A 17,023-nucleotide genomic window follows, 5' to 3' on the forward strand; every position below is an offset into this window, starting at 1 on the left:
TAAGAGCCATGTGCGTAGCTTTAATCTTCTCACACACTTGGTACATTAGATACCCGACTACATTTGTCTCTTACACTGACCGGATAACATCCTCACACTTCTCATGCTGCGTCCACAACTCCTCAAATCGAAAAAGACGATGATTTCGTTTGAGGGCAATATGACTGAGCTCAAGAAGTAAATGAATATGATTTGACTTGCATGATTTAAGGTGAGTAACCTTAGAAATAGAAAACATATTTTTCCAGAAGGCAGTCGTGCAAGCCATATCAAGATGCTCCTTAATCCCCTACCTATGGTTATCTTCCATGTGAACGAATTACCAATGAACCCCAAGTCCAGGCGATGACAATCTGCTAACACCTTTCAGAAGGCCATACTTTGTCCCATTGGTCGTGCAGGGCCTCCCTTTTTCTCCGTTGGCTTTAGGATCTCATTGAAGTCTCTAGCACATACCCAAGGAAGTATATTAACATCAGCAAGGTTTTGAAAAAGAGACTAGGATTATGCACAATCTAAAGTGTTTGGATATCCGTAAAAGCCAGTGAAACACCAATGTTCCTTATCACCTATATTGCCAATTTCAACATCAATGTGGTGAAGAGAATATGACAATATATGCACTTCGATTTCCTCATTCCAAAGCAAACCAAGACTTCCAGATTTACCTCTAGAACTCACCCCCTAACAATGCGAGAAACCCTAACGCAATTGAACTTTTTTAATACGTTCGACACTACATTTGGTTTCACATAGGAAAATCAAATTAGGACCTTTCTGCTTAATGAAACTTAACAGATCTTGAACTTTCTGAGGGTTCCCAAGCTCTTGGTAATTCCATACTATGATTTTTATTGTTTTCAGCGGGGCTGGAACTCGCTAGCCTTCACCAATTGTGCTTGAGTTTTGACCATTACATTGTTTTTACCTAACCATCCCATTCTCTCAGCTTCTTGCATCTCTTTGGAAGGGCTAACAAGCACCTCCCTGAGATCACATTCTTGCCCAGCCTTAGTATACTTCTGAAGTCTCGACACCTTTCTCTCATGTCCTTCACGGCCACACTTACCACCACCACTACTGTTGATTATGGCGGAGTGTGAGAATTTACCAATAAAATTCACTACTTTCTATCTTTTCTCAGGTTTGTGGAATTCATCTCGATTTTTCCTTTTAGAGATGGCATCATTAACACAAACAGCTCTCTCATCAGTAGTAAGGATATCAGCTTCCACTTGGGAATGTAGAGAATCCTCCACCATTTGAAAGGTATAAGGTAGGCTTTCCCCATTTTCTAATTCCATTATTCTTAACAGCCCACTAGGCACATCTACCTTGCCTTTCTCAATATCTTTATTTTCAAATGGGCTTGCCAACATATCAGTAGCATTTGTGAGGCCCAAGGTGGGAATTTTCTTGGATCAAACCAATTTTTCTCCAGAGGCAATCCATTGACAGCAAGGGTAAGGGTCCCATTATGATAATGTGTCCTAAAATTGTCTGGATGGTCCATATTGCCCCAATCTAGTAAAGATACCTTTTGTGGCATACCCATCGACGCCTCAACAGTTCTCGTACCATTCTTTAAGGCCATACCCATAGAGTTGGTCGCGTTGCACCCAGAAGCGACAGAATAGGGTACATCTGAATATCAGAATTCCTACTACTCCCACTAATTTTTCCAGGCGCACAAACATGTACCTCCTTATCCACATCAGCATCATTGTGTGATGACTCCAATTCCCACCTCATCCTCCACTGAACGTCATTGGCATCACCAGACACAAGATGAGGTATTTGGTTAGGGAAAAGGCCTGTCGTAGCTTTTGGGATCCCCACTGCTCACAATTTTGAGTTGTATCGGTTCTCCTCATCTTTACTGATAAGGGCCTTCCACTGGCAGTTGGGGACATGGTTGAGCCGCCCACAGTTATAACAAAAATCCTTCAACTCCTCATATTTCAGGCGAAAGGTACGACTACCGTTAGTAGGACATGGCATAGTGAAATTCGTAAGGAGAGGCCTAGTAGTATTGAGATCCACTCTGATGCGAAGGAACCCACAAAACCCATTTACTGTTGGGTCCTCAACCTCCAGCACCGAACCGATTTTAGCCCCCAACATACGAGCATTCTTAACAGTACAATTATTCCTAGAGATTCCATGAACTTGAACCCAAAAATGGCACAATTCCCACTAATTTCATCTAGCGATTAATAAATAGGCCAGAATGTAACAGTAAAGGGTGCACCTTTGATAAACCAGGGATTACCTTCCAAGATTCTTCTAGCCTCTTTCTCATCCCCCACCTGAATAAAGTTGACATTTGGTTTGGCTCTAGAAACCTTGATGTTACCCATTTTCCTCCATAGACTTCTAAGCATATCCTTCATTATCAGTTGGGACGACTCCACATTAGTGATGAGTAGACTCACCAGATGAATTGATTCTATAATTCTCTCTTCAAGATCCAGACTATCCTCAAAGGTGACTAAGAGATAGTCTATATACTTATCATTGATAGGGATATATGAAGAATCCATTCTCCCAAGCTTGGAACTCAAACCTTAATCATGGAAAAATTGAAACTAAATCGTACAAAAACCATACAGGGTCACAAATCTCGTAAAAAAAAATGCACTCTATGAGCCATATAAGGTCACCAACAACTGACACCTAATATAAGGTAGTCTTTCCTCAAAGCATATTTGTCATTTGTTTTGTTGATTTCTCGGTCGAAGACTCAGGCGTGAGAAAGAGATACATTTGTTTGTGAGTCACTAAAAGGTGGGGGGATGCAACACAAGGACTTTCCAGGAGGTCACCATCCTAGTACTACTCCCGCTCAAACGTGCTTAACTTTGAAGTACTGATGGGATATGATGCATGTGAGTTGGACTTCCACCCCTCCCAATTGCCAATTGGGTGATTGAATTCCCCAATACCCTTAAATACTCTCTACCCCAAGCGCAAGTAGTTAGGCTACAGTGAAAGAAAACAGAGCCTAGTTGCTTAATTGAGCCACAATTGCCTAACCCAGTGCCTGAGGCTGTATGATGTTAGGGTGACGTCAGCCTGTGTAGCCTTATTCTTTCTCATTTAATCCTCCAAAAATGAAACTGGAGTGCGATGTGGTGTGAACTCCAGAATCCGCAGTGTAATGCAATGTTTTTTATGACGGTGACAATAGAATGAAACGACCAAGAGCTGAGGCCATCAGATCAGGGCCTCTTGTACCAAGTCCCGTTGCAGGCAAGCACAAAGTTGTCGACGGAAGAAAAGTCGTTCTGCATCAAAGGGGGATGAGGATGAGGAGATAATTTGCTGACAGCTGGTGACGCAGGTCTGCCTAAGCCAAAGGCAATGAATTCGAGTGACGCGTTGTGGTGGAAGGGCATAGTGGCCCTTTGTTTACAAATGTCACTTTGTTTGGAGCTCCTGCTTAATACATCAAGATAGAGGGGTTTCGAGAGAGAAAGGAAGACAGAGGGAATAGAGAAAACTAAAGACGAAGGAAAAGAGGGACAAAAAAGAGGGAAAGTGTGGGGAGTTTCCAAAAGTGGAGATGTTCTCAGGCAATTACTATTCATAAAAAAGTAGTAATTGCCTTTGTTTAATTGATGGAACAATTATTATCTTAATGGGGTGAACTTGCTATTATAGGATCACTTTGATAATTGTTCGCATGGTTTCTCTTCTGCCTTTGACATGATTCTTACTGCAAATCTACAATGCAAGTTAGTGGTCAATACTTGAACGGAGCTTTTTTTTCTCGAGAGCATAGAAAATCCGCATGTATAATTGTTTTTTATAAGATAACATTTTTTTTATTTGCTTCCGATATTTAGGCAGACATTTTATATGTTATAAAATAAATGAATTAGCACAGAAAAATTAAAAAAAATTCATTTATATTATAACAGATAAATTCGATGTACGAGACTTAGAAAAAATATCTTGTTAGATAACAGTGAATATCATATAAACCCAAATCGGGGGCCGCATGTGAGGGGGGCAACAGTGGAAGATGCTTATTGGGCCCGGGACACCACAAATCGCGGGCCCCATGTGAGGGGTAACAATTAAACATGGTTCGAATTTTGATAATTTGATCCCCTATCAGGTGAGTGGCGTCAAAATCCATTCCCTAATCATTACTTCACCCACTAACCCTCAAAGTTAAAATTAAAAAAGTGAAATTCTTACATTAATTAACCAACTCATGGGCTTGAGATGACAAGTATACATGCCTCTGTCTCTTATTCGTTGGAAACACCTCACTATGTCACACTTGAAAACAAATATTCAAATAGTCAAATGCTTAAGTACATAATTAGTTAGCTAATGGATAAATCGTAGTAAAGGTCTTCAATTATACTACGAGTTTAGTTTTCGTCCATCAAATGATTAAGTACATAATTAGTTGGCCTAATGGCTAAATCGTACTAAAGGTCTCTAAACTATACTACAAGTTTGATTTTTATCCATGAACTTTATTAATAGTTTCTCCTGTCCTCAAATTATGTCATTTGTTGCTTTAATAGTCATTTTTATTAATTTCGTCAACTTTTTTGTTAAGTTGAGGGCTAGAATAAAAATTTCATAAATAAAAAAATGAAATTTTCAAAAGAAAGACTTAGCTCCTCAAGGACTAAGGAGAAACGCCTCCTTAAATAACTCATGACTTATTCACAGAACTTAGTGCTTATGATCGGAATTCCTTAAGGATTGACTAAACGATCTTAGTTTTAATTGATATTTTGTAGATGCGATTTTTATATAATAATTTATAATATGAACGGCTTCGATCATGATGAAATTATGTGAGTAGGCCTATGAAGTCTTTTGAGGAGGAACTACTTTTTAACCTTAAGGAGAGCTCTTCTCTTTTTAAATAAATTAAATTGTTTTTCTATATCCACTCATGCAATATAGAGTTAAGTTGAAGATGGAAGAAACTAATATGAGAGTTCAAAGACGAAAACTAAACATGTGGTAAAGTTTAGGACCTTGCTGCCACGCATCCTAATTAGTTTTGTTTTGCGATGCCTATAATATCTATTTTGTTTAAACCTTAAGGATAGTTCATGCTCAACATATACATATGCGAGGACGATAGTAAGTTCAATATCAGGCTGTGCTTTGTTGTGAGTAAATTAATGACAATTTATAAAAGTATATTGATGATATCTTATAGTTTTTTTATCTTATAAATTGATATTCTATTTTTGAGGGAATTGTGTTAGGTCATAGGATGAGCCAACTGTAATAATTAAATATCAAACTCGACATTTGCGTGAGTAACACGTGAGATCAACAACTTATAAGTGAAGAGGAATATCGTTAAATTGTAATGTTAATGATAATAATACCCAATATGATGTTTGTCAACGAATATGTTGAGGTTTAGGCTGCAGGGGCATAGGTGGATGGAAATAGGGACCCAGGTGGCTTTAGGACCACCTAGAGGCCATAAAATATACTTGTGAAGGTCTTTTGAGAACCCTCTAAATGTTTGGTACGGGTCCCTTTTGTGCCTACTAAATGTTTGAAGTAATGCATGCTAAGCATATCTCAGCACTTTGCATTGACATCACTCAACAAATTCTCTCTATATCAATCTCTCCCATGTTTAGTTTACCACATGTTTAGTGAGTAGTAGAATATATTTCAATCCGACAACACTACCACATGCTTAGTTTTAATTTTGATAGCATTCGACAAATTCTTTCTATATCAGTTTCTCCCATACGGTAAAGTGTTGAAATGAGATTGATTCGACATATGTCGACGTCTGCTCACATGTGGGTAACATGATTTTGGTGATGACAACAAGCCTAGCAAATGTCAACAAAATGCAGCAGTGAATAAATTTGTACACTTTGCGCTTCTATTTCTATTTGTATTAACACTCAGAACCCCAGATATTCAAATTCGAAATCCGTAACTGTGCATAAGGTAGTATGGAAATTAACAAAATGAAATATATAAGTGGGCACTAAAATATTAATCCGAGTGCGCGTTGTGTATGGCCTCAAAGCGGGGCAAGAGATGAACCATGACCCGCACCCTCCCGACAAATCCCCGTTTCAACGGTTCCAGGTGGGGGACGTGTACGGGATATGACTAACACTTTCAAACTTTCTCCATTTTACATGGATTTTCAGTCCCTCCATGGACACAAAACTATGCAGGTCTAGTGGTGGTGCCCTTGGGGCTCCACCGCCACCAACACTGCCACTTTTGCTGCGGCCGCCACCATCGTTTTGGGTCGCTTTTCTTTTTTTTTTTCTTTTTTTTGTTTCGGCACCCTTTGTTCATATTATCTTCTCCTTTTCTTTTTTCCTTTTTGACTTGTGATTAGCTCAAAGTAATAGTTAAGAATGTAAGGCCAAATGAAGAAAAGCAATTAAGAATGATTATTTGGACATAAAACATGCAAAAGCAAATAGTTTTTCATATATACGCTTGCTATTGTCAACTTGTGGACAACTTAATCCTTTTTTGTTTTGGAAATTAGTTGTTAAAATATTGCTAATCATCATTTCCTCCCCCAATTTTTCATGGATGCAATTTTTGTAAGTATTTTTTCTGTGATACTGTTTTTGTTTTATTTGAAGGGTCTATCGTAATTTAAATTCTTCTAGCATTGACCATTTGGATTTACTCCTCCAAGGATTTGTTGCATGATGGTGCTAACCCTACCTTATGGAAACAGTCCAATGGTAATTTCATAAATTTGTTTATATAATGCGACTTGTCGGCAAAAAAATTATCCACTAATCAAGGTTTTAAAAGACATTAAGCGCTAATTAAGCGGTGGTCTGGGGCCTAGCGCCTAGGCGGCGGCAGGCTGAAGCCTAGCGCCTAGACATCTAGCGAGGCTTTGGCGGAGGGCTAAGCGGACTTGGCAGATTTAAGTAAATTTATTATATATTGTATAAATAAGTATCTTCTCATACTTAAAAAATAAATAATTGCATTGGAATACACAAATTACAAAAATAGAATTACATATAGATTATAAAGTATTAGAATATAATGAAAACATGGGAAACATGCATGTAATGTGTGTTAATCTAAGTTTTCAACAAGTCTGTTACAATTTATTGAAAAAAATAAAATGCAAAATGAAAATTATCTATTTTCTGTTTAAGAGGGTTGCGATTTAGACCGATGCCTAGACGGGTCTTGGTGTGCTAGACGGGTGCTTAAGCAGATTTAAGCACCTTTTCTTAATTTTTCCAAAGCCTAAAATTAATATTGTAAGGGTGTTCAAGGGAGAATTAGATATAGATGATAGTATTGAGGTACTTTTGACCTAAAGTTTTTTTCAAGAAGACTGAAAAAAGAAATCGTGATTAACGTGAAGAATAATGAATATATGACTCGAAAGTTTTTTATATTTAGTAAGACAAAATATGAATATTACGACGAATGAGATGTAAGGAGAAAGATTGTAGCATAAAATTTGAGATGTAACAAGTAGATCGGCTGGGAAGGAATAAAAGCATGTCCAAAATATACAAGAACCGAAGATTTCACAGGTGAATATAATCCTATATTTATACACACACACACACACACACACACACATATTCATATAATATGATTATGTCTAATCAATCATGAAATTCAATAAAGTAAATGGAAAACGGGGTTAGTGGTGAGGTGGGACCAAGTAGCAATAGTGGGCCGCTCTCAGCCGTCCGATCAAAAGCGCAGGCGATATGTTTCGATCATGAGCCGGCGGGAGGTGTGGTTTGGACTTGGAGTTCTTCACTTCATGCGCGCGTGTTTCCTTTAAAAGCATGCGGGAAGCCGATCGAGTGAACCGAGTTGGTCCTCAAGACTTGCCTGCGATACGGCAGCGTTTTACAGAGTAAAAGAAAAGCAAAAATCATAATTCAATGGGCCTCCATTTTATCACTGATTGAATAGATTGGGCGGCCCACGGTAAATAAAAACTTCCTCATCTTTCTCGGAGACTATTTATTGCTCAGTATCACTCGCGTATGTGGAGAGTGAATCTCACGCTCCTTTGATTGAGGATTTGGGCAGACAATGTGGGGTAGAAGAGTGAGAGTGAGAGTGGCTGTGGGAGGAAAAGAGCACCGAGAAATACAATTTCCAAATCGGAAAATTTAAAGTGAAAAATTCGGGAAAAATTGTACGGATTAAATATCAGCATTTTATGATATGTTTATTTATTAAATAACTGATAACGACTAAAGGATGTATGTGAGTATGAGAAGAAGAGTCAAGAAAGTAGAATATGAATGTAAAAATGACAAGGTAGCTAAAATTCTTTTTTGTAGTTCCTCATTTGACAGCTTTATTCATGAACTATTTAGAGAGCTATTATCGGTAGAAAGTCATTCTGCACTCATCTCTAGTGTTATTTTTCTATTTTAGTATGCCAATAACACACCATTTTATATACATTTTGTTTTATTTTATCAACTATTTGAAGTGGTACTATTTGCATCCTAGAAACGTAATTATTTATGCGAATCCTCTAATGCTTCAAGAAGATATTGATGGATTGGAAGGTGAAATTACGCATCTCAGACTTCGAAATAGCCTGTTTTCCATTGGAGCTACTAAAGCCCCTGGTCTTGATGGGTGTCCAAGAAGACTTGCTGCTTAGAAAGCTCACACTCTCACTAGCAGGGTGAAATAATTTGGTTCAAGCTGTTGCTTCTTCTTTTTCGGGAAATGCTATGCAAACCGTCAAGTTTCCAGTTGCTTCCACATGTGATCAACTTGACCAGCTTAATAGAAATTTTTTGTGGGGCTCCATTCAATTCAAATAAAAAATTCGACCGGCGAGCTAGATACAAGTTTGTTCGCCTAAATGAGTGGGTGGATTAGGCCTCAAGAATATGCGTAGTATGAACTCCGTCTTGCTTGCTAAGAATTCTTGGAGGGTGATTCAACAGGATGATGGACTTGGGGTGCATACGTTATGGGATAAATATCTAGCATGAGGGAATAAACATTTGTTTCATATTGCTTTGTGGAAGTGCGCTTCTAGTACTCAGAAAGGCTTCATTGATGTTGCTCGGTTGTTGAAAAAATGTTTTCTTTCGCGTATTGGATCTAGTGAGAATATGAAATTTTGGAATGACCATTGGTCAAATTGTGGGTCTCTTCGAAAATTTTCTCTTCCACGACTGTTGCCAACTGTGCTTACGTCGACTGTGGTTGATTTTTGCCTTGGTGAGAATTGGGATACATAAAGTTTGCTCCATTTCCTTCCCAAAATAATTGTGTATAAAACTGTCAATATTCTTGTGGATAGTATTGGTGGCTCATCAAACAAGTGTATATGAGATAAACTAGTGATGGTAACTTTCCTGTGAAGTTTGTCTATGTGTTGGACCTAGGCGTTAATATGAATATCAAGTGGCGACGGAGCTTTATCTGGGGGTTGCATTTTTCTCCTAAAGTGCTTTTCTTTGGCTTGTGTTGCTAGACAAATTATTGACCATGCTCAATGAGATAGACGGGGTTGCCTACAGATTCTTCATGTGGCAAATATGATGGTTTGTTATTTTGAATCAATTATTCACATCTTTATAGATTGCTCATTTGCTGCTAAAGTTTGGAGAGGTTTCCCTGTTCTTGATCAATTTTTGATTGATGCATGAATTATTAAGAGTATCTTCAAAAGAGATGTTAAATTGTCTAAATCAGCAATAACGGTAACAAAAGACAACATTAATGTTTTCTAACCGAGAAGCCAAATTTGATATGGCATGACATGGATTGACATAACTCCCATTTCCTGCCAAATTTGACAGCACCTTCAGATTTTTTTAATTAATTATTAAATGCTTTTTATTATTTTTTTATTAGTTTAAAGCATTATTCTTTTGTTTCTTTTCATTCCCAATGCTAAGAAAATACATATAAATTATTATTTTATGTTTAAAATTTGACATATCGGTTAGAGAGCAAAAGTTTAAAAGATGTCAAAGTGCTACGTAAGTCTTCGGTAGTTTGGAATGGAAACTTAATTTTTGAATCACTTGCTAGTTTTTGTAGCATTGGCGAAATAAAAGTATTTTTGAACAGGATATTGCTCTCCATAATGATCCCAAATATGTTATTGTTACCTAGATCAAAGATTGGCTTTGAGGCAAGATGGTTTCCTCCGTAAAGCCCTTGCGAACACATGCTGTTCTTCATTAGGAACATCCTTTTTATCGTCAGTTATTAGTTGCAATTATAATTTGGATGTCGTGGTCTCGTGATATTCTTATGTGATTTTTCATTTCCTCCTCTGTTTTTGCCCCATTGTCAAAAAAAAAAAAAAAAGGGAGGAATTGCAATAAGTGAAAGTACACCGAGTTTAAATTATCTTGTATTATTTTTGGTGTGAAAGTGATTAGAATATCTCAGCCGTTGAAGAGGCTATAAAAGGGGAGGTGCATTGTTTAATGGAGTCCCTCAGTCCTCTCTGATCGGATCAACGTCTCACTCGCTTCTTCGCTTTGATCTCCCAATTCTCTGTCACCCCAAGAATCGAATCGTTATTGGAATACAGGGAATTGGGGAGCTTCGTCTCTTTCACCTCTGCCCTTTTACACACTTTCTCTCTCCTCTGCCTTCTCCATCTCCTTCTCTCTCTAAATCCAACGGAGAAAGAAAAAGAGGAATTCCAAAGCAAAAATATATATTTATTGCTTAGTTTATATGCATTTACTAGAATAAGAGCGAAAAGGGTCTTTTCTTCTTCAACCTCTGCCAGCACCTCTGAAGCACTTTCTCCATAAGTGATTGTGATTTTTTTTGCTTTTTTCCTGCTTTTGAGGGCTCCTCGCCGTCTTCGTGTTCGGCACTCTGACCAAATTGGTGGCGCATTAAAGTCTGGCTTTCTTCACAAGTTACACAGCAGCAGCAGCAGCAGCAGCTACCTAGAGAGAGAGAGAGAGAGAAAGAGTAAGAGAGAGATCTTTAGCTGCAGATTTTGTTGTTAAATCATTTCAAAAGCATTTAAGGCTACTCAATCTCTCTGCCAATTCTTGGAATGGAGAATTCTTAAAAAACCCAACTCCCTAACCAACCTGCAAATAAATTACAAGTCCCTCTCTATTTCGACTGCCTAAAAGAGCAGAGTCATAGATCGAGAGAAAGTGACATTTCAAGCAAGGTACTGGGGTTTTAACCAAAATTTTGTAATCCGGGTTTTCTTTTTGGTACTTGAATTCTGTCAAAGTTCCAATCTTTTTTAAATTTTGGAAGGAATTTACTTCTGGGTTTTTGGATCTGGGGTTCTTATTGGCTTTCGTTTTCTGGGGGTGCGTTTTGATTTTAGTATTTTTTTTGTTCTTTTGAACTCTTTTGTTTGTCTTATTTACTGTCTTTATGTATGTTTCAGATCTACCAGGATTTAGTTCAGACGTTGCGTTTCGAGAACAATGTTGGCTCAGAAGCAAGCAGAGGAAGCAATAGTCTCCAATGACCATGAAGGAAAAGAAGAACATCTCCAAGAAAACGATGAGGAAAATACCTCCATGTTTAATGTTAAGAACTTCCTCTGGCATGGCGGCTCTGTCTGGGACGCCTGGTTCAGCTGCGCTTCCAATCAAGTAAACCCACGTCCAAAAAAGTACTTTCTCGATTTGTTGTTTCACAAAGTTTCTGATTCTAACAACTTCTGGCTTTTGCAGGTGGCACAAGTGCTTTTGACACTGCCCTACTCGTTCTCTCAGCTGGGGTTACTATCTGGAATCTTACTGCAAATTTTCTACGGAATCGTCGGAAGTTGGACGGCTTATCTGATCAGTGTGCTCTACATGGAGTACAGAAGCCGGAAGGAGAAAGAGAACGTTAACTTCAAGAACCATGTCATCCAGGTTCGTCGTGGTATCCACTAAAGCGAAAGTGTGCGAGATAAAATGAACCAAAATTAAAATTCCATGTTTTTTGTTGCAGTGGTTTGAAGTTCTTGATGGGTTACTTGGCCCTTACTGGAAAGCCTTGGGGCTTGCTTTCAACTGCACTTTCCTCCTCTTTGGATCTGTCATCCAGCTTATTGCTTGTGCCAGGTGATTATTTTTACTTACTTCACTATATTTTTTACTTTCAAATCCTGCAAATCTCACCTGGGTTTCGTCTGATTTTTACTGCTTTTTGATTGGGAGCAGTAACATATATTACATCAATGACAATTTGGACAAGAGGACCTGGACCTACATCTTCGGAGCTTGCTGTGCCACCACAGTTTTTATACCTTCTTTCCATAACTATCGGATTTGGTCTTTTCTCGGACTTGGAATGACCACTTACACAGCCTGGTACTTGACCATTGCAGCTGCTGTTCATGGCCAGGTAATAAATTCCTCTACTAAACTTACGACATCTGTGATGTCACGTTAGTGGTAAAACATATCACGCACTACTCAAGCATATTACGAACTATCATGTGGATAATTAATGATTGATTAGAGATATCGTCACATTAGTTTGAGATGTCCGAACAACGGTATCTCACCCAACTTTACAAAATGCTTGATTTCTTTTTACGTTTTTGGTAAAAATAAAAGGGAAAGTTATATGCTTTTTGGTGAAATTGCTGTGCAGGATGAAGGTGTGACACACACAGCTCCAACAAAGCTAGTGCTGTATTTCACCGGAGCCACCAACATACTATACACGTTCGGTGGGCATGCTGTTACTGTGTAAGCTTTCTCCTCCTATTTTTTCACCCTTTCCTCCTGTTTCACTTGTTTCTACACGGCTTCTCTCTGCAGCTTTTGCCGGCATCTCGGTTTTCGAGATCCACAGACAAAATCATCCTATCTAATCTTTTGGTTTGCTCTTGGATAAACAACTTTTTTATTTACCCCCCACTCCAAATCCCCATTTTCTCTAGGAAAATTGCAACGTAAATTAATTGGTCCCTACCTATCTCCCATGTTTTATTTTACCAATAGAGAATCCATGCTCCATTGTTCAAAAAGGAGGTGTTTTAAACTGTTGTAATTAACGGAAAGGGATATTCAAATTTGAGTACGCTAAACTGTTCTAATTAAAGAAAATGAAAATTTGAACTTAAGTACAACTGGTCAATCACACTGTTTAACTAGTTCAAGTGACCACTCATTTTTCAGAGTTTTTGGTTATTTGTCATGTAGTATTATTTTAAGATAGAGATGAGGAAATTTGATTATTTAGTTGCATAACAGCTATAGAAAGAAAGATGTGACCTTGGGGGGGCCTTTGGTCAATTTTCTTGGTTTTTATTTTTTAAAATTATGTTCACCTATGTGCATGTTGACCTTTTAATATTAATAAAATTAGAGTGAAAGTATTAGTGAAATCTAATCCTTTTTAATGTGAAGGGAATCTGATCAGTGAATTGTGGGGGGATTTTTACTTTTATTTTTGCAGGGAAATTATGCATGCCATGTGGAAGCCACAGAAATTCAAGTACATTTACTTGTATGCCACACTGTACGTTTTCACACTAACAATTCCTTCTGCTACCTCTGTCTACTGGGCTTTTGGTGATGAGCTCCTCAACCACTCCAACGCTTTCTCTCTCCTCCCCAAGAACGGCTGGCGTGACGCCGCCGTCATACTCATGCTCATCCACCAGGTTCGACCTCAATCATTCCATACACTGATTCTTCAAAGAAAATGATTTCCGCACATGCATGTTTGTTACAATCCTTTGGTTTCAATTCAAAGGCCAGAAAAAAGGCGTGTGCGGGGATATAAAAAAGGTGTACGGAAATAACTTGCCTTACATTGACCTGACATTTTTTTCTTTTTGGGGGTACTGTTTTGCAGTTTATAACATTTGGGTTTGCATGTACACCATTGTACTTTGTGTGGGAGAAGGTGATTGGCATGCATGACACAAAGAGCATTTGCTTGAGGGCACTTGCTAGGCTTCCAGTTGTGATCCCAATTTGGTTCTTGGCTATAATCTTCCCCTTCTTTGGGCCCATCAACTCTGCCGTTGGGGCTCTCTTGGTTAGCTTCACTGTCTATATCATCCCATCTTTAGCTCATATGCTCACCTACAGAAAAGCCTCTGCCAGACAGGTAAATATATCCTCCTAAAAGCAACTCCGATTGGTCATATCATGTTATGTTACCGTCACAGACAAGTTCAGATTCCGCCGAACTTGTAACCCTCGGTTATCATGTAAGGTCACGTAGTCGTACCATCACGCGCGAGGGTCTTTGTAGTGGCAACACATGTAGTTACCTCCATTGAGTTGAGGACATATCGTGATTGATCATGTCACAGTAAACTTGTAAACCCTAGGTTATAATGTTACTGTTACGTAGTGCTACTATCACAAGGCAAATAATTAAGTGGTTTGTCTAGTGGCGACTAGTAGTTATCTTGATTGAATGGGGGTATATTAGTCATTGTAGTTTTGAGTGGGCACCTCCACCAGGACACACGATGGGGATACCCACATTTCAGTAGTTGCAGTGGGGATGAGAGGGGCAGCAAGTGTACAAAGATCATTTAATACTTGGATTTGGAAATGTTAGGAGAAGAATTGAGATAGGTGGGCAGTCCTTTTCGTTTAGTTATATGCTACAGTTGGGAGAGTTGTACCTCTGCCTTCCGATGAGCTGTTTGATTGATTAGGTCTTTTTTTCTTGAATTTGGATGGGGACGTCCGATTCAATTTGAGTATTCTGGATTGCTTGGTCTTTAGGCTCCGGACAATGAAATCCAGAGTGGTTCTCTGTCCTCTTTTTCCTCTCCGTTAGGTCAGTTTGGTGCTGACTTTGGTCCAAGTGAAAAGACAGAAACTTGAAAGAAAAATGAATCTAGTCTTCACGGTATTGTTTTCAAGGATTCTAAACTAAACCCAAAAGTCCTTATTCGAAAGACTTATTCGTCTGAGATCTTTTACAGTATTATATAAAGTTGATTCTCATATATAATAATCTGGCTGTCTGAGTTTGATTCACGTACGTAACACTGTTTCTGTAGTAATGTGAGTATGAGAGTTGTGAGAATCATATTCTATAAGAATCAAAAGTACGAGGACCATACAACTTTTTAACTGTAAGAAGTCGAGCAGTGTTCTTTATTTAAAACGAAGGTTTATTGATTTGGGTTAATTTTTTTACTGTGCTTTTGCAGAATGCTGCAGAGAAGCCACCCTTCTTTCTACGAAGCTGGACTGCCATGTACGTAATCAACTCCTTCATAGTGCTGTGGGTTCTGGTGATTGGGTTCGGGTTCGGTGGCTGGGCCAGCATGACCAACTTTGTGAGACAGGTCGACACATTTGGGCTGTTTGCCAAGTGCTATCAGTGCAAGCCTCCAAAACCACCACTAGCAGCCGCAGCTCCTCCCCATCACTAAATCTTCACTTCCTCCAAAACCCTCACTCTCACCACTCAGAAAATTCTCGGTCTTCATATTTGTACCATACATGGGGAAGTAGTAATATTTCCCCCTACATGTCATGTGTGCTGGATTTTGCTTTGTATTATTTTTTTCTATATTTTTTTGTTAAATTAGTTATAAAATAGTGTGTTGAGTTGTGATGATTCCATTCCTATCAAAGCAAACGTTCATTAAATCAATATATATAAATATGTATGTTTTTAGACATTTTCCTTCATCTTTTTGGGTTTTTCTACTCGATATCATCGACTGGATTAAGATTGTCAAAATTTAACCGTGCAAATTTGGTTGTTAAATTAATATACCGTTGCGTTATATTCTTTTCCGGCTTCTGTTTCTCAGCTTCTTTTGTGGGATATTGTAAGATTTTGTTGTCCCTCATGGCTTTCAATTGCCATTATTGCCAGCATGTTTCCAAAGTGCCTTGTAAAACGGCAACGTTATGGGCCTTGTCTGGTTTTCGTTTCCACGTGGCTTGATGATCTAAGGAGCTGTATGTGGACATGTTCTAATGGCTCCCATTGACCTTAGATTCCGCTTTAAGGGAGAATGGAGCGTGGACCCGCCCCACTTGCACATGGGTTGCACGTGGATTCTCCTATATCACGTGCCATTCTTTACTTCTTAGTATTTTATCCTTCATGTTACTTGTGAACATGGAACCATGCATGGTCGCTCTAAGAGACTCATGCTCGATCAACCTTCTTAGCGACTGAGAAATTTACGTGTAAAGAGATGTCACGGTCAATATTTCAATTTTCAAGTCAGTTATGCATTGTATTGTGATTTGTTTTACCGCTTCTATATAATAATGCATGATCAGTTTCAAATACCATTACAATGACATATCATCTTGTTGCATGATGATGTCATACATCGGAATCTCCTCTTCATGTTTGGTTTCAAACTTCTGTCTGATGAGCAAATATCAATTGAGGTACATAGATATAGTTGCAACATAGACCCTTTAGTAGCAACTTGGTCTTAACAAAGGAATGATCTTTATGTCCAGCTAGGTCATCCCATTAGAGAGGAATAAGGGAAAGGGAAAGGAGAGAGGAGAAGATAAAGGAAAGCAGAGAAAAAGAAATTTCAGAAATGGAGGTAGGGTATGTGAGGACTATAAAATACTAGGAGATTATTCTGAATAAAACTTTATGCTTCAACAAAGCACATTCCATCACATCCATACTTATGAAGAGTCTTATTCGTTCCCGCTCGATCGATACCAATTTACTTGGGAAACAAGGCATCACAAATCAGAATTGCATCAAGGACCGAGGGCAAGTATGTGACTTGTTTCAATGGCGTCCTATACGAAGTTGTTGTGAAAGAAGTTATCCAAAGGAGGCAAATTTGTATTGGATGGGTCAATAGTTTGAGCATGTGTTGAAATATCTCACATTGACTATATCATTGAGAAAAGAAGAGTTTAAATAATCCAACTCCACTCCAACTAATGCCGTGGCCTTTTATGATAAAAATTCTGTAAAGATAGTTCACGTTTTTGCAAAATATTAGGACATAATAGTTCAAATTGTTGATTTAATTTGTGATTCCAGCTTAACACAAATTCTAGACAAGGTGTATCCAAAGCGATAAAATCATTATTTCTCAATACTATCT

The 17,023-nt window shown here is 38.3% G+C and overlaps 1 protein-coding gene across 3 annotated transcripts; it reads left to right on the plus strand.

Moving 5' to 3' along the window:
• The first annotated feature begins 10,449 nt into the window (after window positions 1–10,449).
• On the plus strand, window positions 10,450–15,604 carry LOC103959573 (auxin transporter-like protein 2). 3 transcript variants are annotated; one of them, XM_048572276.1, is made up of 9 exons: window positions 10,450–10,947; window positions 11,387–11,597; window positions 11,679–11,864; window positions 11,944–12,056; window positions 12,156–12,339; window positions 12,592–12,689; window positions 13,402–13,609; window positions 13,804–14,061; window positions 15,128–15,604. In XM_048572276.1, the coding sequence occupies exons 2-9, from the start codon at window positions 11,427–11,429 to the stop codon at window positions 15,350–15,352; spliced, it is 1,443 nt and encodes a 480-aa protein (XP_048428233.1). In that variant the 5' UTR covers window positions 10,450–10,947; window positions 11,387–11,426; the 3' UTR covers window positions 15,353–15,604.
• The last annotated feature ends 1,419 nt before the right edge of the window (window positions 15,605–17,023 follow it).

Source organism: the organism of the source record quoted next, unplaced genomic scaffold, assembly GCF_019419815.1.
Source record: "Pyrus x bretschneideri cultivar Hongxiangsu unplaced genomic scaffold, Pyrus_bretschneideri_v1 Contig11, whole genome shotgun sequence".
In the NCBI taxonomy this organism is placed as follows: domain Eukaryota; kingdom Viridiplantae; phylum Streptophyta; class Magnoliopsida; order Rosales; family Rosaceae; genus Pyrus; species Pyrus x bretschneideri.